The 26,751-nt window shown below is 43.2% G+C and overlaps 1 protein-coding gene across 1 annotated transcript; it reads left to right on the plus strand.

Moving 5' to 3' along the window:
* The first annotated feature begins 711 nt into the window (after positions 1-711).
* Positions 712-26,746, plus strand: LOC143983239 (F-box only protein 36-like). The gene is made up of 4 exons (XM_077482695.1): positions 712-943; positions 5,041-5,149; positions 19,622-19,794; positions 23,908-26,746. The coding sequence occupies exons 1-4, from the start codon at positions 848-850 to the stop codon at positions 24,070-24,072; spliced, it is 543 nt and encodes a 180-aa protein (XP_077338821.1). The 5' UTR covers positions 712-847; the 3' UTR covers positions 24,073-26,746.
* Positions 26,747-26,751: the final 5 nt, after the last annotated feature.

The following is a 26,751-nucleotide window of genomic DNA, read 5'->3' on the forward strand; positions in this document are numbered from 1 at the left end:
AGGTAGATGAAAAGGAAGCTGTCATGGGGCCCCCTACTGGAAATGCCTGAATGGTCAGTCCACCCCTGGTGTGCGGCACTTACTATTGCGAGCTGTGCCAGCGGCTGCTGGTGTAGCACCTGCCACACAGCTCTCATGCTTCAAATTCTTGCAGGACGCGGCTGCTAATGGGAACGGAGTTCCTGTTGTGGAAAAAGTACAGGAACTCTGTTCCCATGCGTTCCCGCAGGACTTGAGCCCTGCCTTTAGCAAGATCCTACCTTTATATAACTTTGGTATTGACCCTGAACTGTGAACTCCTTTGTGGGCAGGGACTAAAGTAAATGGTCAGAAGTTCTTTGTAAAGTGCTAGGGAAAAACATATTTGCACTATATAAATGTGTTAAATAAAGAATCATTCTAATTTCATTTGTGTATAGGGATCATGTAAAAGCATGTACAAATACACCTGTCATGAAACTAGACTGATCTTATGTGTTAGTAAGTCATTATGCAAATTCATGTTCTTTTTGACAAAGGATCATGCTCCATTTACAATAAAGCTAAAAGCTGTTACATTATAAAGTTTAATATGTCTTTAGGTTTTCATAAAGGTCTGGATATCCATTTATTGTCCCCTTGCCAGGAACTGAGCAGGTTTCTCTGTAAACAAAGTAAGCTTTGCTTAGTGAATAAAAGATTAGCACTTGTATTCAGCAGGCAGAACCCAAGAAGACAACGCACCCAAGTCAACTTCAATTTGCCAGACCACGTGAAGAGAACAGTCTGAAGTACTAGATCTCAGTACACATTGTGCACAAGCCTATATAAACCACAAAGATTTGCAGCAGATAACACATTTATTCCTATGGCATCTCTTCTACAAGAAACCTTGTATGAAATTCAGTGCCAGGCTCCTGCTCCTAGCAAAGATTTCCATCATTTTGTCATAACGAAAAAAGAGGTAAGGGCTTTACTTAATTTTATAATATGTATTAGCCAAACTCAGTATTGAATTAACCTGCAACATGCAATTAAATGGTGCAAAGTGCTGCCTATAATGGCAATGAGATATTCTGTAGCTATAACACAAGTAAAATGTTTGATTTATTCAATGTATTATATCTGTGCAGGCTTAATGATAAAATATTTAACTTTAGCCATACTTGCTGTCTGACTCATTCATTTTACTCAGGCAGTAGAGGGTCATCTAAAGGTTGGTAGCTGACCACAACGTACACTCAGGAGGTAGAAGACAGTTTGTGAGGTCAGCTGAAGAGTCATTTACAGGCAAAGTCAACAAATATTCTTGTACAGGACAGTCTAAACTAGTTCTTATTAAGACAGGACTAGATATTTGTTTTATACTACGTATGTCCTTTGGTAGATGACGCAAACTTAACTTTAGAGATTATTTGCCTTTTGTAATTACTAATGTTAATGCAGCTTTCTGACATCAACTTTTAAAGGGCAGAGTGAACAGATAAATATGTAACACAAATATTTTGCCTACAAAAACACTTTTAAGTAATGAATTTTTACTTATGGCCTTTATGAATCCTTATGAATATGTGGTTGTATGAATGATATAGCTTTCTGTAATGCTCTGCCTCCCACCTTCTCTTTGGACCACTAGTGAATACCAATGTACTGGTAATACCTACCTTAAACTCTCTCTCTACTGTAAATCCACTTAAAGATTTCTCCTTCAACAGTTTACAGAAGAACAACTTCCATTGCAAACCTGATTTCAGCCTAACACACAACCATACCATTTAATCCTGTGCCAATCTGAAATGATAACTAACACTGCAGTATACCAATTGCATTCATGGTAACATAGTAGCCATCGATGCCAAGAGATATAATTGTATATTCTGAAAGAAGGAGCAAAAAAGAAACCAATTTGTCTAGTGTAGACAGTGTACCCCCAAAACGTAGGTAATTCGTTCAAAAAAATTGGGAAAAGGAACGGGAAAGGTGCAAGTAATTGAATGGAGGTCCAAACCATGGTATTCATATGCCAAATAAACTTTATTAGAACAAAAAATATAAAGATAGAAAAAATACCCTCTAAGCACCATAAAATTATGTTTAAAAATAGATTAACCTACCAGGCACTAACACCCCCTTCCTGCTCAAGTCATTTTTCAGCTTTCAGCGCTGTTGCACTTTGAATGACAATTGTGCGGTCATGCTACACTGTACCCAAACAAATTTTTATCATTTTCTTTACACAAATAGAGCTTTCTTTTGGTGGTATTTAATCACTGCTGGGTTTTTTATTTTTTACAAAAAAAGACCAAAAATATTGGGAATTTTTTTTTTACTTTTTTCTGTCAGAAAATTTTGTAACAAAGTCATTTTTCACCTTCAATGATGTGCACTGATGAAGCGGCACCGATGGACACTGATAGGCTGAACTGGTGGGCATTGATGAGGTGGCACTTATGGGCACTGATGAGGAGGCACTAATATGCAGCACTTATGGGCACTGATAGGCGGCACTGGTGGGCACGGATAGGCGGCATGGATAGGTGGTACAGATGGGCACTGATGGGCATTGATGGGTGGCACTGATGGGCAACACTGATGGGCATTGATGGACAGCAGTGATGGGCATTGATGGGCAGCACTGATTGCCAGCACTGACTGGCATGGCTAATAGGCACTAATTTGTGGCACTTGTGGGCAGTGGTGGGCACTGATTGCTGCCATGGGTGGGTACTGTATGCTGGCATTGGTGCACAATGTATTGTTACACTTTATTTGTTTGTTGTAATCAGGGCACTGATGATCAGTGCCCTGATTACATCCCTAGATGTCCCCCTGTGAGGAGATCTGATCAGCTCTCCTCTCCTCACACTCTGTCAGTGTGAGGCGAGGAGAGCCGATTACCAGCATCTCTGTGTTACATGTGACTGGCTGTGATTGGACACAGCTGATCACATGGTTATAGGGCCGCAGATGCGGATCGGGGTCACAACGTGTCCTAGCAACATGGCCCGGCTGCAATCGCCGCACTGCGTGCCCCCATGGGCGTGCGAGAGCGGCCTCTCTGGCCCGCCATCATATGACGGCATCCCAGAACAAGAGCTGCACCACCCCGCTGTCATTTGACAGTGAGCGGGCAGCAAGCAGTTAAAGAGGAAGTAAACCCTGATGGGTTTACTTCCTCTTTTTTTCCCTGCAAAGGTAAAGCATAATGGACTACTATGCATCGCATAGTAGCTCATTATGTGTCACTTACCTGACACAGGAGCCAGCGAAGTCGCCGCTGATCCCTGTAGTCCGCCGCATCCATGTTGCTGGTGGCGTCTCGCAGCTCCGACGAATCACAGCGGCGAAGCCGCGATGATGTCACTCCCGCGCATGCGCACGGGAGTCGCGTCTCGCAGCTCCGCCGCTGCCACTCGGCGAAGCCGCGATGACGTCACTCCCGCGCATGCGCACGGGAGTCGACAAATTAGGCAAATCCATTCATGGATTTGCCGCATTTAGTGCGCCTGCGCGCCGCTGTCTACGGCGCATGCGCCGTAGACAGCGGTGCCCATTTTCGGGCAAATATCTCCTAAACCATATAGGTTTAGGAGATATTGCTTGGACCTACAGGTAAGCCTTAATCTAGGCTTACCTGTAGGTCCAAGTTGTTTGGAAGGGTTTACTTCCTCTTTAAAGAGACAACATCGTCATTCTAAAATATTGGACAACCAAGACATGGCTGTAAGCATGTAAAATAATCACATAATACATGAATCACATATATTTCTATATATCTGGGCCATAATGGTCTGTAAGTGGATTTTATTCTGAACACAGAGGCATACTTGTCCCTTTTGGGCTGGTTTATGCTACATACTGTATATAAACAAAAAATGTATAGCGCTAAGGCATCTGATAACCATGTGCAATAATGAGTAAAACTACTTAAATAAACAATAGTGTACAGTGTACAAATTAGAGTCCAGTGTAAAACTGGTAGGTGAGAGTCTGCCTGGAAGATTTAAATCCAGATGGAAATCGGCAATAATGTCTCAGAATAGGTGACTGCGCGGGAATTCCAATACTTTTGACACGGAGAACATCGATACTTAAAACACTCAATGAGGTACTCTTACCAGCAATGGTGGACACACATACCATATGGCAGTGAGTCAAATGCACATAGATTGCTCTCTTTAGGTATGATGACGGAATCCTGGTCACGGGGATACACCTTAGGACTGTGTGGTCGTGGCCAAAGATGGTCTTTAGGCTCGTCCAAAACCTCGAAATCCAACTTGTCAGCGTTCACCGATGACGGAATGTCATAAAAATAGGTTTATGCTACATATGTCAAAGATTTCCACAGATGGTGACCAATTAAGGACTAAAGCCCCATATACACAATCAGAAATTCTGCCAGCAAAAGTCGGATGTGAGCTTTTGGTCAGAAATTCCGACCTTGTGTATGCTCCATCTGACTTTTGCTGGCAGAATTCCAGCCAGCAAAAGATTAAAGAGCAGGTTCTCTATTTTTCGGTCGGAAAAAGTTCCGACCAGAAATTCCAATCGTCTGTACAAATTCCGACGCGCAAAATTCCTACGCATGCTTGGAATTTTTTTTTATGCATGCTAGGAAGCATTGAACTTCATCTTCATGGCTCTGTTGTACGTCACCACGTTCTTGATGGTCAAAAGTTCAGAGAAGTTTCGTGTGACCGTGTGTATGCAAGGCAAGCTTGAGCGGAATTCCGTCGGAAATACCATCCAAGTTTTTTCAGACGGAAAATCTGCTCGTGTGTACGGGGCATAATTGTCCACGGCTTCCTGATACCTGAGGAAATAGTGAACTGCTGATTTTAAACAGGGCATAAACTATAGCTGAGTACCAGTTGGTTGTGCATAGATTATTACAAGGAAGTCCTTAGGTATTAGTGCAAATAGCTCAGTAACTGTATTGCCAAGAGATGTAATTTTATATTCTGAAAGAAGGAGCATCGTATTGTGTTTGGGTACCCTCTTCTCACTTCTACAAACGTAAATTCTTAATTGTTATTTAATTGTTCTGATTTTTCCTAGATTATTTTAAGATCCTGGAAGATTTCAGCACGGACTGAGCACAGAAAAATGCTGCCTTGGGAAATAAAGAAAACACACAGTGAATTCCTAGAAATGACCACAATGCACAGTAAGCCATAGAAGGACAAGGCTAAATGAATGTAGCAGTTTTACAGTGACCAGAAATGTATAATCTTAATTTGTTCTATGATTAATGGTATTCATAGAGGCTGTTTCCTATGGTCCAATATCTGGACTTGTAATAGAACCAGACAATAAACATCCTGTTTATGTGCTAGCCTAGGTCACTGCATATACAGTAGACATTAAAGTCATATTTTCTTGGGGTTTTATCAATCAAAATAACAATGGAGCTACATAAACATAAACATGCATGCTGAGAAAATAAGAGAAATCAAGTCTATATTTATATTGGCAAAATAAAGATCTTTTGATAAAATGGCTAACATGTAGAACCTATCTACGGCTACTATACTGAATATATCATTAACTGGAAGGGAGAAAGGTGCCCTAATACAAAGTGCACAGTCCCATATATATATTTATATTATTACAGTTACTTTTCTATTAAAAATTATCTTTTGGCAGCATGTCTATATATGTCTGCATGTACAGTATGTTGGAAAATAAACATCTTTAAGAGTCAAATTGCAGTCTAATGTACATGACAAGATTAGATTGACTTGTAGTATGTTCCAATATTAACCACTTGCTTACTGGGCACTTAAACCCCCTTCCTACCCAGACCAATTTTCAGCTTTCAGCACTGATGCACTTTGAATGACAATTGCGTGGTCATACAACACTGTACCCAAATGAAATTTTTATCATTTTTTTCCCACAAATAGAGCTTTCTTTTGGTGGTATTTAATTACAGCTGGGAGTTTTATTTTTTGCTAAACAAACAAAAAAAGATGCAAAATAAAAAAATAAAAATAAATCATGTTTAATAGTTTGTTATAACATTTTGCAAACAGGTCATTTTTCTCCTTCATTGAAATGCGCTGATGAGGCGGCACTGGTGGGCACTGATAGGCGGCATTGGTGGGCACTGATAGGCTGCACTGGTGGGCACTGATAGGCACAGTTAAGGCGACACTAATAGGCACAGATAAGGTGGCACCGATAGGCACAGATAAGGCAGTACTGATGGGCAAAGATAAGGCGGCACTGATGGGCAAAGATGGGCACAGATAAGATGGCACTGATAGGTGGCACTGATGGGTGGCACGGATGGGTGGCACGGATGCGTGGCACTAAGGGGCACTGATAGGTACCACTGATAGATGGGACTGATGGGCACTGATAGGTGGCACTGCTGGGCACTGATGGGCGTCACTGATGGGCACTGGTAGTTGACACTGATGGGCACGGATATGTGGCACTGAGGTGCAGCACTGTTGTTGAGGCAGATTGTGGGCACTGATAGGTGGCACTGTGGGCACTCATAGGTGGCACTGTGGGTACTGATGTATGGCACTGTGGGCACTGATGTATGGCACTGTGGGCACTGATGGGTGTCACTGCTGGGTGGCACTTTTATTAATAACTGGCTGATACTGGCAGGGGGCAGGTGGGCACTGATAAGTTTGCCATGATCGGGACTGATGTGTGGATGGGTGGCACTAAGGGGCACTGATAGGTACCACTGATATATGGGACTGATGGGCACTGATAGGTGGCACTGATAGGTGGCTCTGATAGGTGGCACTGCTGGGCGTCACTGATGGGCACTGATGGGCACTGGTTGATGACACTGATGGGCACGGATATGTGGCACTGAGGTGCAGCACTGTTGTTGAGGCAGATTGTGGGCACTGATAGGTGGCACTGTGGGCACTCATAGGTGGCACTGTGGGTACTGATGTATGGCACTGTGGGCACTGATGTATGGCACTGATGGGTGGCACTGCTGGGTGACACTTTTATTAATAACTGGCTGATACTGGCAGGGGGCAGGTGGGCACTGATAAGTTGGCCGTGATCTCCTTGGCTTTTTTTTTCTCTCCTTGCGCTGTCAGCGCGAGGAGGAATAATAGCCGATTACCGGCTCCGTTGTATCACATGATCAGCTGTCATTGGCTGACAGTTGATCACGTGATAAGGGGTCGGGATCGACCCCCTGCTCGGATTCGTGATCAGGCGAGTCTCATAGACTCGCCGATCACAGAGCACGCCGCACGCGGCCCTCAGGGGGTGCGCAGGACGCTCGCGCACGGGACGACGTCAATAGATCTCTAGTGGTTAAAGTGATTGTAAACGATCACCTTGTAAAACAATCTATTCAGTTTAAAATAAAAATGAAAGGCAAAACATTTTTGTATAGATATAAAAAATAATTATAAATACTTTTTTACAAGTGATCACATTCCCTCTGTTCTCAGCTGCATAGGAGCTGGGAGGAGGAGGAGAATCAACAGTACACAGAGCTTCCCAGCAAGCAGTGTGTTCTCCTGCTTGGTGTGGTCAGTTTTTAATGGGAAAGCAAGTGGACTAGCAGAAACACCAGGGATTTCACACAAATGTTGCAATATAAAGAGAGCAGGATACTTTCTCATACAGGTACATGGTACAGCAGCCACATATCAGGAATATGAAGTGTTGGAATAACAAATGCTTTAAAGGGGTTGTAAAGTCAGAAGGTTTTTTATCTTAATACATTCTATGCATTAAGTTAAAAAGCCTTCTGTGTGCAGCAACCCCTCTTAGCCCCCCTAATGCCGAGTACACACGATCAGACTATCCAGCGGAGGTCCGCCGGACTTTCTGAACGAGCGGACCGGCCCACACACGCCTGGCCCCCCCCCACCCCAAAGCACCTTGTCCCTATGTTGATGAGGACAAGGGCCTCTTCCCGACAACCCTGGCCATTGGTTGTCAGGGTCTGTCGGCGGGGGGCTTTTCAGAATCCAGGAGCCCCCTTTAATAAGATGCCAGACCCCCACCCTATGTGAATGAGTATGGGGTATGATGTACCCCTACCCATTCACCTGGGGGAAAAAAGTGTTAACAAAAAAACACAACACAGGTTTTTAAAATACTTTATTAGACAACTCCGGGGGTTTTCTTCCGTCTTCGGGGGTCTTCTCGCTGGACTCCTCCGCTATCTTCTGCTCTTTTACTAGCGGAGGAGCCCGGCTTTCTCCTTCGTCGCCGGAGCCGTCCGGGGGTCTTCTTCTGGCTTCGGGGTTTTTGTCCTGCTCTTCGGTTCTTCTTGCCGGGCCTCCGCTTTCTTCTTCCAGCTCTTTTACTAGCGTTGGCCCGGTCTTGTCGCTGTTGCTGCCGCCTTCTGCTGCTGCTGCTGCTTCTTCTTCTTCTTCTTCTTCTTCTTCTTGCTTCTTCCTTCTTCACTTCTTCCGAGGTTGACACGATGCTTTCTCTGGCCTAATGGCAGGGACGCGTTGTGCGGCAACTTATATAGGCATAAGGGGCGGGGTCACCGGGTGAGGTCACATGGTGACCCCACCCATTATGAAGTCACAGGCCCAGCATCCCCCAGAACTGTGACATCATAAGGGGTGGGGTCACCACGTGACATCATCCGGTAGCCCCACCCCTTATCCATATATAAGTCGCCGCACAACGCGTCTCTGCCATTACGGCCAGATAGCGTCATGTCAACATCGGAAGAAGAAGCAAGAAGGAGAAGCAGGAAGAAGAAGAAGCAGAAAGCGGCGGCGACAGCAACAAGACTGGGCCAACGCTAGTAAAAGAGCTGGAAGAAGAAAGCGGAGGCCTGGCAAGAAGAACCGAAGAGCGGGACAAGACCCCAGAAGTCGGAAGAAGACTCCCGGACGACGGCAGCGACGAAAGAGAAAGCCGGCTCCTCCGCTAGTAAAAGAGCTAGTAAAAGAGCAGAAGATAGCGGAGGAGTCCAGCGAGAAGACCCCAGAAGAAGGAAGAAGACCCCCGGAGGTGTCTAATAAAGTATTTTAAAAGCCTGTGTTGTGTTTTTTTATTAACACTTTTTTCCCCAGGGTGAATGAGTAGGGATACATCGTACCCCATACTCATTCACATAGGGTGGGGAGCCGGGATCCGGGGGCCCCCTTATTAAAGGGGGCTCCCGGATTCTGATAAGCCCCCTCGCCCGCAAACCCCGACAACCAACGGCCAGGGTTGTCGGGAAGAGGCCCTTGTCCTCATCAACATGGGGACAAGGTGCTTTGGGGTGGGGGGCCACAGGGGTGCTCATCCTCACCCCCTTTCCTGATCGGCCGGGCTACGTGCTCGGATAAGGGTCTGCTATGGACTTTGGGGAGACCCCCACGCCCTTTTTTTTCGGCGTAGGGGTTCCCCTTTAAATCCATACAAGGCAACGGGGAACGCAAGGTGTCAATCTCGCCAATGGAGGCGGCAACATTGACTTCCTGCGCTAGTCCCATCTACCTGGAGCCACGTTCAAAATGAACAGACTTTACTTGGTGTGTGGGCAAGTCCGTTCATTTCAAAAGTCCGGCAGACTAGCACACAAACGGGCAGATTGTCCACCGGACTTGCGAGTCTGGCAGACAATTTTGAGTCAAGACTTCTTTCTAAGTCCGCCGGACTTTTGGGAACAAAGTCCGCCTGAGCCCACATGCGGACGGATTGAGTCCACTGGACCAAGTCCGCCGGATAATCCGATCGTGTGTACGCAGCATAATACTAACCTGAGGTCCCTCTAGGTCCAGCGATTATTGCAGGAGTGTCACGGCTGCCGGGAACTCCCCTCCTTATTGGCTGAGACAGCCATGTAACGCAATTGGCTCCCACTGCTGTTAATCAATCAGCCAGTCAGCAAATGAGGAGAGAAAGGAGGGGGCAGGTTCGGGCCGGGCAGCTGCTCAAAGTCTGAATGGACACAGGAAGCTGTGGCTCAGCTCGGGTGCGCCCATAGCTAGCTGCTTGCCGTGGGGGCACTCAACCGAAGGGATGGGGCCAGGAGCACTGAAGAGGGACCAGAGAAGATGAGGATTGGGGCTGCTCTGTGTAAAATCATTACACAGGGCAAGTAAATACAACATGTTTGTTATTGTTAACTATAAAAAAAACAGACTTTACAATTAATTTAAAGCGGAGTTCCGGCTGAAAAATAAAAATTTAAAGTCAGCAGCTACAAATACTGTAGCTGCTGATATTTAAAATAAGGACACTTGAATGTTCAGGGACATTTGAAAGGTGCCAAATGTGACACCGGAGGGGGATAGGGGCTGAATCTGGAAAGCGGAAGTTTCATTTCCATATACCATTACATGGAAAGTCCCTTTTAGTCTTAAGCACTTGCGTATTGCCTGACACCAAGTTTTGAAAGTAAAAAGACTAGAAAGTGCAGATTTTTAAAGAGTATGTAAACCCAACATGTTGTATTCTTGATTTGTGCCTGCTGTACTATGTGTTTGTATGAAAGTATCCTGTTTGTCTTTGTATTTCTTCCTTTTGTGTGAAATCCCTAGTGTTCCTGTCAGTCCCTCTGCTTTCCTATGAAAAACTGACCACACTAAGCACATCATGGTCAGGTCTCTAGCTGTGCTGGAAGATCGACGTGCTCTCCTCCAATGATCAGACTTGTCCAGAAACCCTTCCCCCCCCGCACAGCTCTTCACTGGGCTCATTGTGAATATCAGTGTGATGATTATTTTCCTCCCCCAGCTCTTATGCAGCTGAGAACAGAGGGAATGTGCTCACTTATAAAAAAAAAATTACAAACACTTTGTTTTTTGTTTTTTATAGCTATACACAAATGTTTTAATTTCTATTTTAATATCTTAAAATATTGCTGTGCTTTAATCCAAACTTCAAAAATCCTGCCTAAGGGCAGACACGACAAGATGTGTGCTAATATTACCTTTAGCCAGAAAGCCTAATTTTATCCCCGTTCCTATTAATTTCACTTTATTACTGTCTGGATTCTGGATTGGATAAGCCCTGACAACTGCCATTTCCCTGTCCACTGAGACAGCTGTGGTGGCCAATAACTACACTCTACTGGAAAGCAGAATAGCAGTGAGCAGGACTAGCCATGAAATCAAGGAAAGTCAGGACTATGGATGAGGTTTGGGTTCACTGCTATTACGGGTTCATTGTGAATCTCCAGGATTCACAACGTTTGCAAACGCTTGGCCAAAATCTTTTAAGATTCAACACCAGAAATAAACAAAAGCCTATAATGCAATGCATAGCCTTTCCCCTGGTCAGCTGAGTGACAAGAGCAGATAATTTGAAAGAATGGATAACTCAGCCCCTTTCTATAAAGGGCTGGTTCAAGGAAGCCATATTGCCAGTGTGTGTTTGGACTGGTGGGGAGAGCTGTGTGTAGGGAGAGATATCGTTTTTTATTTTTTGTTTTTATATTGAATGTTGGCATTTTTATATCTTCCATGGCAGTGCTCTGCTTCCCATGCCTTTTGTTTGCTAATAGCTTGCCTATTAGCCCTACAAATAAACAGAATTGTATAAGAAAAGATTCCCCACCCACTCCCCTTTCCCCATAGAACCCATAGCAAAATTATCTTAAACCTAGCTAAAAAAACATAATTTCTTCACTTTTAGAAATGTCCTTAATACTGGCTCTTTATGCCAGAATTTAAAACGTCATTCTGTTATTTGGAAAATGTTAACACATATTGCTTACAAACCACACTGTCAAGGTTTGAGCTATTATAATAATGATTTAATTGCCAAACATGATAGACTCTCAATGCATTTTTTGACACGTAAATGATGTAGCCTGGTATATTACATTAGCCACAGAACTGTAATGTATCAGTTGCCATAGTGCAGCAATGAAAGCAGGACATTACAACATCAGTGATTCAGGCTACTTCCAAAGTATTTCAACCCCTGCACTGTAATGAATATGCTCATAACTTACAAGTGCAGACACATATTGTTTATACAACTATGAGAGTCTTCTTGTTTACTGTCTATTGTATCCAAATGGTCTAACACCTTGCACGATTCACATTGTCAAGGCATGCCTGGGCACTTACTTCTCGAGTAACACTTTATTTTACAGTAATGATTAGTGCCAGCTGAAGTATTGAGAGAAAGTTTGAACTATTGCCTTACAAAGAGTATCAAGTTTGATCGCCCCTTCTGGGAAAAATAATTGTGTAAATACGGTTGGGGGCGTGGTCTGGACCAGCATGAAGTAGGTCGCATTGGGTAGGAGTTCCGTCCATTGATCCTGGCAAGCTTATCCTACGCAAATACAATACCTTGGGCACTGGCAGCGGACTTGGGGAACACTCACAGTTTTATCATGCTATGTCCCAGTCTAAAGCTCAGAAGGCAGCCGCAGCTAAACTGTCTCAATTCCGCAGAATGGATGGGGAGACCGCGAGGGAAGATGGCGGCGCCTCGTGTGCCAGCCCGCCCTCGGTGAGGGGAGACACTGCTACACTCCTAGAAGCCATTACCTTTTGCTGGACATCGCTGACGGCGCAGATCGAGGAAGTCAAAGTTGATATTTCATTAATCCGCCAGGACTTTCAGAAGCTTCGCGACAGAGTCACGACGACGGAGACCCGGCTGGGCCTGGTGGAGGATGCCATCCCGCCCCTGCAGACGGGATCTAACCGGATGCAGCGCCAAATAGACCAGCTAATAATGAAACAAGAAGATATGGAAAATAGGTTGCGCAGATGCAACCTTCGTTTCATAGGTCTTCCTGAGGGTGCAGAGGGTAAGGACCCGACCACCTATTTGGAACAGCTACTTATTGCTACTTATGGCAGGGAGGCGTTTTCTGCCACACTGGCAGTGGAGCGGGCTCACCGTATACCGGCCAGAGCTCCCCCGCAGGGAGCTCCCCCATGTACATTTATTACAAAGTTCTTAAATTATAAGGATCGGGATGTGGCCCTCTGCCTGGCCAGGGAGAAGGGGAACATCCCCCATGGCAATGGGAAGGTGGCTATCTTTCCTGATTTCTCCGCAGATGTCCTACGCCGGAGGCAGAGCTTCATGGAAGCAAAGCGCAGGCTGAGGGTCAAACATCTGAAATACTCCATGTTGTTTCCAGCCAAATTGCGGGTGGAGGTGGATGGCCGCGTCGTTTTCTTTGAGGACCCCGAGGAAGTACTTACCTGACTGGAACGTCGAGAGGCTCAGAGAGATGCACAGCGATGAATGGCACGCTCACTCTCCTGAGATCAGTTTCCACTAAATGAGTGAGAAATGGGGTCACTTGTCAACCGCCACCTTATGTGAGTACCGCACTGTTGCAACGGTTCTGTGACATGACCGCGGATCCTTAAATATTCTTCTTATAAGCGGCCCCTCTGGGCAATTTATCCCGTGGGGATATGACTCCCTCCTGAACCGTGCTCTTGTTTCACAGAAGACACTCTTACTCTAGACTCATTAGTGTCCAGTTACCTATGTTTTTCTCTTTTTCCCCCTCTTCTTTTTTATTTTTCTATTATTTTTGGTGTACCACCACTTAAACACACGAAGGCTCCTTCACTCTCCTTTTCAGAGGCTCCGATTTTGCTGCAGAAATACCAGAATAGTGCAAAGTGCAGCGTGACTTCGCTCGATCTTCCATCAATACGCAGGACTGCACCCAGGGGGCTGGATATGGAACCTAGCTAGATGGTTTGTTGCTGGTAAGCGCGTTGGTGCCCCGTTGGTGCCCTTTACATCAGTCATGCTCTATCACTCTCATCTTTTTTTTTTTTCCTTGACATGTGCATTGCAAGAGACTGTGTTGCCTATACCGAAAACTGTTTCCAGCCCTTACTACCACCTGTTGAATGGAAGCAAGTTGTTTTGGGTTGATGCCCGTGGCAGTTTGGGAGAGCGCAGGGCGGGGGTGGGGGTGGGTGTTTGTATTTGTTGGTTTGGCAATATTATGTTATGTGTAGGCATATACGAATGGCATGGGAAATTATTACGTCTGTTATCTTTAATAACCTACCAGTCTATGCGGGTGAGATATCCATGTTGAACACTGCCTTATATATGTATGTTTTAGTAGTGCGATATGTGGAAACTCCTGTATTGTATATGAGGATGCCTGGACTATGGCCAATATAAAGCTTTTAACTTGTAACGTGAGGGGCCTCCATGATAGGGTTAAGAGATCGGCAGTCCTTCACTTTCTTAAAAAACAGGGGGCAGATATTGTGGTGCTGGTTGAGACACACGTGGAGGGGCAGCTACAGCTGGCACTCTGTAGGCCCTGGATTGGATGGACCTTTCACTCCACCCATACGTCACATGCCCAGGGAGTCTTGATCTTGGTATCCAAAGCACTGCAATTTGAGGTTTGCAATGTTGTATCAGATATACAGGGGCGTTACATTTTTTTGCATGTTAAACTATATGGAGAACCATTTTTGATCTTGGCCTCCTACGTCCCGCCTCCTTTTTTCACTACAATCATAGTAGAGGGATTTACGTTTATGTGTAGGTACCCAGCGGTCCAAGCGATATGGTTGGGGGACTTTAATGAAACACTTAATCCCAGTATGGATAGACTTAGGCCCTCAGACTTAACGATAGAGGTTCCTTCAGCTACGAGGTTCTCCAGACTTCTTACTAATTTAACCTAACGGACACCTGGAGGCATCTTAACCCCCAAGTCAGGCAATACTCTTGCTTCTCCTCCACACACAACACTTTGTCACGTATCAACCTTATTCTCCTGTCCCAAACATTACTACCCCGCCTACAGTCAGCAACAGTCGGGTATAGGTACAAGGCAAAGTGCACAATCAAAAGCAGGAACAGGATAAACAGTTATTAGTATCTGGCAGCAAAGCAAAACACTGGAGTGAGAGGGAAATGTACAGTAGGAACTAAATACTCTCCCACCAGTCAGGCTCAGGTGGAAACTGAATAATGAGATCTGCTGGCTGCTGGGAAACACCTGCTGGTGGACACCAGAACTACAGCATTCCGCTCCGGGAAGAACAGTGCAAGCAGCAGGGGAACTGGGTCTTAACACATTCCTACCCATGGGAATTTAGTTTTTGGCCTTGGTGCACTTTTTTTTGTTGCTGCCAGCACTACTGAATGACAGAAAACAAATAGAGAAAGTGCCTCTAAGTGCAGTATTGATTTTATTGCGTGGAGAAAGAGTTAAAAATACTCACAATATTTGTAGAGACAACAGGCTCATCATCAAGTAAAACCCCTCTGTGTGCTCAGTGTCAGTGGCTTGGCTGTGTTCTCAATAATCCAAGCTAACCACCAGCTGTGGGACCTGTCACAGAGAAGATGGCGGCTTGGCTTCCAGAAGCACAGTAGTGGAAGTGGCATCACATTGTTAGGGCTGTAATTCGTTTTGGAGCATGTGCCCCTTTTTCAAACTGATGCCCAATAAGAAACTAGAGCCTCAATTTATAGAGAGAGTAATGTGGGACTACAATGCCCAGCAGACTGAGTACTTGAATTAAAGAAACAAAAATAATAATATGGCGTTAACCACTATATAAATACATAATGGGGATTATAATAACATTTGCATACTGAAGAGCATCCGGTGTAGAACACTGAGTGGTCCCAACGTCCTAGAGGATACATCAAAGCAAAAAACAATAATTTATACATCGTAATTTTATCCGTAGTTCATTGGGGACATAGTCTTTAACCTCTGAATATATGATGCTGCTTCTAGGCAGTTGTAAAGCAGTAAAAAAAAAACAGCACTTTCAAAGGAAAACCTTCTACAGAATCAAGGAACTTGCGTCTAAAGCTGGCACCAGCCAATGTTGTACTGTGCACAGGACAGAACCTGGTGAATGCAGACAGAGGACCAGGTAGGTTCCTTGCACATTTGGAAAATAGATGTCTGCCTATCACCTTGTTATCATTAAGGTAGAAGGAAGACTCTCCCTTTGGCAAATATTTACAAAACAAAGTCGCCAGTTCCAGTATGCTCTTAGTAATGATGGCAATGAGGATACCAACTATCTGGGATGAGGTCACAGAAGAGACTTCATGCAGTGATTTAAAAGTAGGGCCGTGAAGTGCAGAATGCACAAGGCCATGGTCCCATGGGGACAAGAAAGCTTTGACAAGTGGAACAATGTCAATGATACCTTGGACAAAGGTGTGAACCAAGGAATTAGAAGCCAATCTTTGAAATGAAATTAGCACAGTCAATGCCTGGGTCTTGATGGTCTTCATCAAGCTGATCCATGCCAGACTTAAGGAAAATGAAAAGCTTCACACCATCTGAAAAAGGCCTTCCAGGTGCAGAGACACACCCAGAGAGATAAGAGCTAATGATCCCAGAGTATGGTAGAGATTACCACTTTCGATAGATCACTGTAACTGTGCTACTAAATCCAGAGTCAAGGAAGGAATACTGGTCCTAGAAACAGAAGGTTTTGCCCACTGGGAAGAAATCATGGAAAATTCACAACTAGATGAACTGATTCTGAACTATATGTAAGTACCAGACTTCTCTTGGGCAGTCAAGCCTTAGTAAGGAAAACACATAGATCATAGAATACTAGACATGTGCGGTTTGTTTCGTACAAATTGAATATTCGTACGAATTTCCAAAAATTTGTACATTCGGAAGCATCAGAAATACGAATTTCTATGCTTCCGAATTGTATACGAGATACGAAATTCCGTTGACGAATTTCGGATCCAAATTCCATTACAACGGAAACATGACTGGTGTTTTGTTGAGGTTTTCTATTGCTGCTGAGTGAGGGTTGGGGAAATTACCTTTTTTAATATAGGAGTGGGAGACTGGTACGGGTAGTCGATAAGAGATTCAGAATTCGGACAAAATAAGAATGGTCATTATCGTTTTATTATTGTCATAATAATTACGATTATTCGTTTATGATGAAGTTAAAAACCCAGGAAGTCAGCACAGCACAGGGATGGTGGGAGCCCCTCATAATGAGCACATCAGGGGTACAAACCTAGGAAGTCAGCACAGCACAGGGGTAGTGTGAGCCCCTCATAATGAGCACAGCAGGGGTACAGCCCCAGGAGGAAGTCAGCACAGCACAGGGATGGTGGGAGCCCATCATAATGAGCATGAGTCGCCGACTGCCATATTGAGAAAGGTATTTTTTGCTTTTTAAATATCATCATAACGAACGTTCATAATTGTTATGAAAAGTTAACAAACCATACGAATTCAAATAGAATTTCCGACACGAATTACGAAATAAGAATTAACGGCTAATACGAAACAGGACAAAACAAAACAAATTTATTGACGGCGCACATGTCTATAGAGTACTATGTCCATGGGGTTACCAGAACATTGGCTGCATCTGTTAACTATCACTTATTCAGACTATGAAGGTTGAAAACTTTCACTGTGATGTGACACCATGAGATCTGCTTCAGGTGTGCCCCCCCTTTGACGTAATACCATTAGAAGCTTTAGACATTGTATGCAAATGGAGAATTTCTGGTATTTTATTAGCAATCCGAGGAGATGCAGTACAGTCTGTGTGTAGTAGGCACTGAGCTGATGAGGCTTTGATAATCAGATTGTCATTGTTTGCGATCATCAATATGCCCTTGGTTCTCAATTCTACCAAAAACTGGGGTTGGAGCTTTGGTATAAACTCTGCAAACTATTCCACTGTACTCTTACCCTACCAAAACCAAAAAGGGGGTGTAGGATCTCCAGATATCATCCTAAACCATAGAGCCTCCATACCAGATTGGTAGACAGGTTCCATAATGAAAAAGTGAATCATTGGGTGTCCATTGAGAAAGCCCTTATTTGCTTTAATCTGAGTGAATCAAAACTGCAGAAATGCCCTGTCCACTTACCCTCTTCTTAACATCTGCCAACATGGGAAAATCTGCTAACGCATTGTGACATCTCCTCTTGGCCCAGTCCTATGACCCCACTATTTGACAACCCTGCTTTACTTCCCAACCCTCGGTAGACACCAATTCTTATCATGGAACAACATGGACCACCCTAGACTCACCACAATATTGATAAACAGCCACTTGCCTTCCCTGCCCACCTAATAAAAGGCACATCCAACTGACTTTCTTTCACAGTTTGAATACTGTCAGATGCACACATTTATTTCTTTATTACCACCTAGGTCCGCCACAAAACGTAAACTCCATTAGAAGAACTCTTTTTCCAAGGTACCCACCCACCTCATGTCGTCTGATATCTGTATAATTTGATCCTGCTTAATAAACATCCACAAATGCCAAAGTAAAAAAAAAAAAACACTGGTAAAGGGAACGCAACATAATCATCTGGAAAGATTTAGAAAAATCATTTTTCTTGCACATAAGTAATCTCTTACCCACAAAGCACAGGAGAAAATATTAAAATCCTTACCCAATGATATCGCTGCCCTACATTGATCACTAATTTCATCTCCTACCCTACAGAAAAGTGGAGGTGCTTCACTCATAGGCACAATTTCTAACATATGGTAGGGAGTCCTTACAATACCCAAGCTCTATCCTACCCATATCCATATCATATATCCTTATAAACTGAACTGAGTGACAATCCCCTATACTTTTTCTGTCACCTTTACTTTCAATGGTACCCAGCTCTAATAGCTGAGCCAAAAAATATGTCTTGCATCATTTCATTATTGTGGTCAGAACTGTAATTTCTCATCATTGGCACAAGCAAATCCCCCCAATCACAGCTGATGGCGTACTAGAATAGCCTTACATAATTTGTGTGGAGCGTTTGGAGGCAGAAGATGACAATGGTCTTGACCCTACCCAGCTCCTCTCCCTACCCTTCCCCTACTCCTCACCACTTTTACCTGCCTGCTTTTTCTATTATACCTCAGATGTCTCCCCTGTACCCTACTGCAGCTGATAGGACACAGATCATTACATCAGCCAATTACCAATAACTTTCAGAGTCAGGCCCAGGCAGAAGAGGTAAAGCTAAATAACGATGCACTTTAAACCTTTATTAGAGAAGCTTGCACAATTAAACTCATTTTAGTCTGAATATTCTTGTTCTTGTATAGGCTCAGCTGGTGACTAATTCTGTTTATTAAATACCACCATCTGCCTTTATAAACCTCTATCTGGTTGGATACAATATCTAGCAAATGTATTCTACATGTAATGCAGTTGATTTTTGTCGAATTCTTTTAAAGTAATACATGTGTTCAAGATACAAGACCAATATACAGTGCACACATTGATGAGTACTTCTGACTACTTCTTCCAGCATAAACATACATACAGATTAAAAATACAACTTAAATAACAGCAAACGCATTGAAACCTTTCACTGAAATGTGGAATTGAGCTTGTATGAAAGGGCACATATTCACTTAAATATGAGATCTTGATAAGAAGCAATGAACTTTTACATAGTCTGTCATAACCAAGGGGCACCAACAAAGGTACGTTATTTACAAGGAAGGTTGTCAGTTCACTAAAAGTACAATATTAATTATATGATCATTTTAGATATAAACAGAGCTTAGCATTTTTTTCACTTAATTACAGTACGTTAGCTAGGTATAGTTTACTGAAGGCATTTTTCAATCTATTGAAACTTTCCTCCAGAATCTCATGGAATTATTTTCCTGTGTCTCAGACTATAAAACATTGCTCCGTTTCACAATAAATTATTAACCACTTTGCTTTCTCAAACATCTAGAGCCATTAGAAAAGATCTTTGGCAAAGCCACAATGGAATATGTATTGAATTTGTGCAGAGGGCAATTTGATTTCATTGTTCGGATACCTGATAGCCTTAAGATTCGTATCTTATCCTTTCTTGATACACAAGACATTAAGCAGCTGTCAGAGACATGCAAGACATACCAGAAGGTAAGCAATACTCCGCTGTTGTGTATTAGGTATAGTCCTTTTTAAAGATCATGTTCTAGTGATCAGCCACATATTGAGTTTACTCTCTAAAGTTTTCCTGAAAGGTACCCAAAAACACACCTTATTTTAAAACCGAGTACATGAACACTGATTGAATGCACTAATATGTGTGCTTGTTGCACTAGCATTGTATTGTGCTTGCTGTTTGTTCCCCATGAATAACGTTATCGATTATACATCTCTATTGTGAATCTAGGCATGCTATACAAATGCATCTGAATATTACATGAAGTTTCCAGGCTTATTTAGGGGAAGTCCCCACTGCTTATATAAGAGTGGTTGTAAACCCCATTCATGAAATCCGACCTGGGCACATATATTTGTAGTGTTTACTTATCTCTCTCCAAAGCTCTAAGTGCTGTATCTTTCTGCTGCTCCGTTCCTGTTATCAGCATGATAACTTCTGACAAGCTCTCTGTCACACAAGATAAAAGCTTGCAGAGTACACAGTACACCAACTGTAATTACTGCAGCTGCCTGTGGTATAGGATCAGAAGAACACCAGCAATTGGGGTAGCTTTAAGTGCACACTGTGCAGGGTACACAGTACACCAACTTTAATTACTGCAGCTGCCTGCCTGTGGTATAGGATCAGAAGAACACCAGCAATTGGGGTAGCTTTAAGTGCACACTGTACAAAGGACACCGTACACAGGAAAGAATCTAGCTAAACTGAATACAGTGTTTATATAAATATATATGTATATATAAATATATACAACACCTAGGATGCATATATATACACAATACACTTGCTGTAGCTAACTGACTCGCCTCCTGACTGCTCTATCTAACTCAAATGAAATGAAATGAAACTGCCTATCTCTCTCTCTATCAACACGCAGGTGGCCTTATATAGTGTGGGGCGTGTACTAAACCCCCTGAGTCATAATTGGCCAAAGCCACCCTGGCTACAGACGGCGCTGTGATTATCCAAGCATACGGGTCATAGTGCATACTTGGCCAATCATCAGCCAGGAATGCACTGTGATGCTGCAATGAATTATGGGCCGCAACGCGCCATTCGAATGTGGCGCAAACGGCCCATAATGTTCGAAATTCGCCGAACAGGCAAACAGACAATGTTCGAGTCGAACATGGGTTCGCCTCGAACACGAAGCTCATCCCTAATGAGGACCTTCTGGTTTCTATCAACATCACAAATGCTTGTTTACGCATTCCGTTATGTGCCCGACTCCAGCACTTCCTTCGTTTTGCTGTAGGTGTGGTGCATGATCAGCGCATAGTCTGGCCACCACTCCTCGGGTATTCGCAAGGTGTTTGCCCCGGATCGGACGTGGTTGCATGTGTGGGGGTTTCCAGTCCTGGCTGCCTGGACAATCTTCATCTGCCACTCCTCGGCTACTGGGGCAATGTAGTTTCTATACAGACCTTGACTGATTTCAGTAGGCATCTATACTATCTGAAATCTGCTTGGGCCCTTGAGATGATGACTCCGGGCTGACTCTTCTGTCAGGAATCGGGTTCCTGCTTTCCCTGGTACAGCACATTCTTCTTCTTCTAGTGCATCTTGGGCCTTCTGTCTTCAGCCGTCTGTAGAGCATTTTTCACAAGTTCTACAAAGCGGATGGCTTGGCATCTGCGGGTACCTTTTTTGGCCACAAGATTTTTGCAGGCTGCTAAGAGGGTCTAATCACTCCTTGAAGGGGTATCGTTCAGGTTGGGTTCCAGCTTGTCCTGTGTGAAGTTCCTGTTACCTGGTTGGCTTTTGTGTTAGCCTTGGGATTTTTCGCTGTCCCACCCCTCATGTTCAGCACTGCTTTGGGACATCCCTACCGTTCTGAATAAAGAAGGCTGTGTCTGTCAATGAACGAATGGGAAAATAAGATTTTTTACTTTTGACAGACACAGCCCCCACCCTTCTATGGAGTTTTTTGATACTTCTATTACTGCTTGCTACTAAACTGAATACCTAGAGCAGGGAGGGGGTTATATACTGACGGAGGACAGCCCATGGGCATAGCCAGGGGTCGTTTTTTTGTTCTGCCTAGTCCTACTCCTGAGGAGATGATATAACCCTACCATTCTGAATAAATAAGGCTGTGTCTGTCAATGAACTCAGAGAAACGGATTTTAAAGGTAAGTAAAAAAATCCTATTTTTCACAAACGCTCTCTGTCCAATCTGACAGAGCTTGAGCTATTTCACAAAGAAGAATGGGTAAAAATGTCACTCTCTAGATGTGCAAAGCTGGTAGAGACATACCCAAAAAGACTTGCAGCTGTAATTGCAGCGAAAGGTGGTTCTACAAAGTATTGACTCAGGGGGCCTGAATACAAATGCACACCACAATTTTCACATATTTATTTGTAAAAAAAAATGGCATTTGTCTCTCACATAAAATCCCAATAAAATACATTTAAGTTTTTGTTTGTAATGCCGCATACACATGATCGAACTGTCCGGCGTACTTAGTCCGGCAAACAATCCGGCGGATAGTCCAGCGGACTTTCTACCGAACGGACTTGGCCACACACGGACACACGGAAAGTCTGGCGATTGCTAGCGCGATGACGTACAGCACGTACGACGGGACTAGAAAAGGGAAGTTCAATAGCCAGTAGCCAATAGCTTCCTTTTCGTACTTGCTTCTGAGCATGCGTCATTCTTAGTCCGCCGGACTAGCATACTCACGAACGTATTGTCTGCTGAAACCCAAGTCCAGCGGAAAGATTGGGCTGCAAAACTACTTTCTAAGTCCGCTGGACTTTACACTGAAAAAGTCCGCTGAAGCCCACACACGATCGGATTGTCCGGTGAAATGTGGTCCAGCGGACTAAGTGCGCCGGACAATTTGATCGTGTGTACGCGGCATTACATGGCAAAATGTGGAAAAATTTCAAGGGGTGTGAATACGTTTTCAAGGCACTGTAAAACGTATCTAGGGAGATTTGTTTCATCTCTGTGTATCATCTGGGGCTATTCACTTTACTGGATAAACAGTATGTGAGGGTTTACAGCCACTTTCACCCTATTATATTTTCTGGTAAAAGTAAAACATTACTAAAATTCTAGTTACTGGCAAACAGTCTATTTCCCATATGTAATAACTCTACACAGCTATATTGATGGGATTTATAATATTTTGCCTTTATTCCCCCAAATTTACCAATATATGCATTATTTTAAATAGCTCCTTCTGGTGTAATAGAGTTACTTAAAGCGGAGTTCCGCCAAAAAACAAAAAAATTAAAGTCAGCAGCTACAAATACTGCAGCTGCTGACTTTTAATAATCGGACACTTACCTGCCCCAGGGTCCAGTGATGCGGGGGATCGAAGCCCCGCTCATCTCCCCCTCCACTCGGTGGTGCCAGCATTGTAACTGTGGGAGCCCGGCTGTGACAGGTACCCGCTTCCCACTACTGTTCTGACTGCCACATACTGAAGTTCTCCTCCCTGCCTCCCCCCTGCAATCTTCTGGGACACTGACAGATCCCAGAAGACTATATCCACCATTCATGATGGGCAACACATAACTGTGAACCCACAAGCTGTCACAGCCAGTTGCCCATAGTGCAGATGCCGGCACTGAGGACCGAAGACAGTGGATGAGACTGACTGGGGTGAGCACACCGCTGGATTGTGGGACAGGTGAGTGGCTATTTTTTAAAAGCCAGCAGCTACAGTTTTTTTTATAGCTTCTGACTCTTATTTTTTTCGCAGGTGACTGGAACTCCGCTTTAAGAATCTGTCTGGATAAAAAGGAATTTTAGCCACTAGATGGCGCTTCTATATTATGTATAACATAAAATACCTTTGTTGTAGCAGAGTGGATGTGTGTCACATTGGTACTGAAAACTGTTATCTATAGGCCCCTAAGTGTTGACCAAATTAATACAAATGAATGTTATTTATTTTCAAATATCTTAACAATCATACGTTGTTACTAAATAGTCACTTTTTATAGGCTTCTTAGTTCATTATACACATGCAGAAACAGAAAAGCTTTTTAATGCAGCGTTTACATCATTTTATACACAGTAGGGATTCCTGCACAATGCTTATTGTTTTGTATAAACATTTCTAATGCAGCTATGCAGCAGCGAGGAATTCTGGGAAAAAATCAAACCAATGCCGGAGATAAATATTAGTGCCGTTAGAAGAAAAGGTGGTTCAGCTTCAGTGAAGACCAGCAAAGTAAATCCGAAAACTGGACGTCCTGTCTGGATGCACAGAAGGAGGAACACTTTGTTTTAGAAGACCAAGCAAAGCTAATATTATGAATTATATTGGAAAAGACTCTATATGTATGCAAATGTAGCTTATAAAAACATATAATTAGAAGACTACTTACCTACAATGCATATACCATGTTGAGTCTGTATGAACTGGTAGTGCAGCCACCTCATCCACCTAGGGTTTGACATTCATAATGTGGACACTGAAAGCTCATTTTCCTTTTTTGTATTTTTGTTCTTTTTCATTATTTTTGTGGTATTGTACACTGCTATTTGTGTGTAAAGCTCAATTGGAATATGCAAGTCAGCCATTCAGATCAATCTAAAAATATTGTTCATCTGGGATTACCAGCTAAAATCAAATATTTATGTGGAAAAGTTATTGAAAATGATCACTTTCTGTAATGATATTCTGCAGGTAATGTGTCTTGGCTTTCCAGTGAGCAGGAGACCTTTTGGAATTTCTGACTACCCTTTGATTCTGCACCAACAGTTACATTACCAAGTCACAGATATTTAACTGGATAAGTAAAAATCAATACTAAATTGATTAAATCGCGCTCCTTCCCTAATTAAGTGCAAACATGCTAAAGGAAATTCAACTGAGCACCAACATGATAATATAATAAAGTGCAAACATGCAAAAGTGATTTCAACTGAGCACCTACATGATGCTATCATAATAATATGTGTGTAAAAAGTCCAAACACCAAATAAGTTCAGTAGTGCAAACAGTGAATATTCAAGCAATGTATCAAAGTCTTCAAACAACGTATCAAATTTTTCAGATAGTGTACACAATCTTCAAATCCCTGCTGGACAGTAGGTAAATTTGACTGAAATATCTTCCACCACCATCACCTGTCACACATCCTACTCACCAGATTTCCATGACCCCTATTACAGGTAGTCATAAAGCGCATATTGATATATCCAGCAGGAGTTGTGCATGATCCCAATGTTGCTCCCAACATTGGGACAATGTTGCTCTATCTATTGCCAACAATGAGATTTGAATACTAGCACACACTTCCCACTCTCCGGTGTCCATGCTACCTGTGCGATCAGCATAAAACACTTTACTCCCTAGTATCCATGTCAATAGTAAGAAAAGAAAGGGATTTTCCCTGAGCTTAGGGAAATAAAGGAAAATAAAAATATAACAAAAAATCTTTGCTTGCACGTGATTGGGTATTCTTTACAAAGTAAAATGTCACCGCATTCACTAAGCTCAGGGAAACTTCCTTTCTTTTCTTGCTGTTGACAAATGTGCACTTTATGATGGCTGTTCCTTCCACTGGTTCAGTGCAGGGCTCTTTGGTTTCTCCATGCCAAGTCCAACGCCATATAAATCTACCTGGTGGTCCACCAGCCCTAATCCAAAGAAGCCATAGTTTCTATAAACTATACTGATGATGGTCAACTAGCCAGGAATTGATGGATAAAGTTTGCTTATGAATACATCAATGTATTGTCAGCTCCCAATGCAGCAGGCATGAAGTGTTGTGTAAAATTTTAGACATACTGTGAGAAAAAGGTTTAAACTGGTAAATAAGCCAGGTCATAGGGATATAAACACTAGGGGTAATTGGGACAGGCTTCCTGGGTAACAGATAAGACCTACAAGTATGGCATTTGTATTAAACAACATTTGTACCAACAGCACAGTGCACAGTGGGGCCCCTTGTCCGCATCAGTCTGTTCATGTAAAAGATGTCTTCACTTTCTGTAAGTGCAATTAGTAGAACAATTAATAGCACAAAGATTAGTGTTTACTTTACTGGTTTATATTGCACTTACTGTACACCATATGCCTGGACATACCCTAATCACCTCACACGGTGCCAATTCCCCCTGCTTTCTAGCACCCCCTGTCTCCCCCTTGTAGTGCTGCCAGCTTTTCTCCTCTACGGCCAGCTGCTGCAGGGATGTTTTAGGATGGAGAGCAGGAAATGGGGGCAGTAAATGTTTAATTTACTGGCCCCTTACTTTTCTGAATGAACACAGTGAGTGATCTGTACTGATTGCTCCTGTGTTCAGTCTTAACTGAAGCATACTAAACTATGTTTAGTATGCTTCAGTTTGTGAATGAACAAGAAGTGGCTCAGCGTGGAGCATTTCCCATTCGTTCACTGCCCAGTGCAGCTGAGGCTGCAGAGAAAAGGTCTGGGGAATCTCTGTCCTCAGTCCCTTTCTCTGTCTCAAAAGTGAGACATCAGGGGTTTGTGTAGACCCTTGATTTTTCACCAAAGCCCCCCCCCCCCCAATGGAGCTCCTAATTAAAAAAAAAAGTAATATAAAATAATATTGTAAACAATTATTAAAAAATACAATTGTAAAAAAATTATTTAAAAAACAAAATATAAAAAACTACTGACACTGTTCACTGCCCTACTGATACCAATCTCTGACCTACTGACACCGTCCACTGCTCTGTTGATATACACACATGTGCGTTTGGATTCTGGGGTGCACACTAATGCAGTAGGCTGTGCACACCAATGCTGTACACATTCCACAACACTTTGGCAGGCAACATAGCACCACCCACTTCAATCCCAGACCTCAAAGGAAATTACACTCTAAAGTCTCAAGGGGAATTGTCCTAATTATGATTAGGGTAAAATAACATAATGTTGATAAAAAAATAGTTTAATTGAACCAAGTTACATTTTAAACCTCTGAAAAGAACACAGAC

Source organism: Lithobates pipiens, unplaced genomic scaffold (genome assembly GCF_037356315.1).
Source record: "Lithobates pipiens isolate NorthernLeopardFrog02 unplaced genomic scaffold, aLitPip1_a1.2 Scaffold_16, whole genome shotgun sequence".
NCBI lineage: Eukaryota > Metazoa > Chordata > Amphibia > Anura > Ranidae > Lithobates > Lithobates pipiens.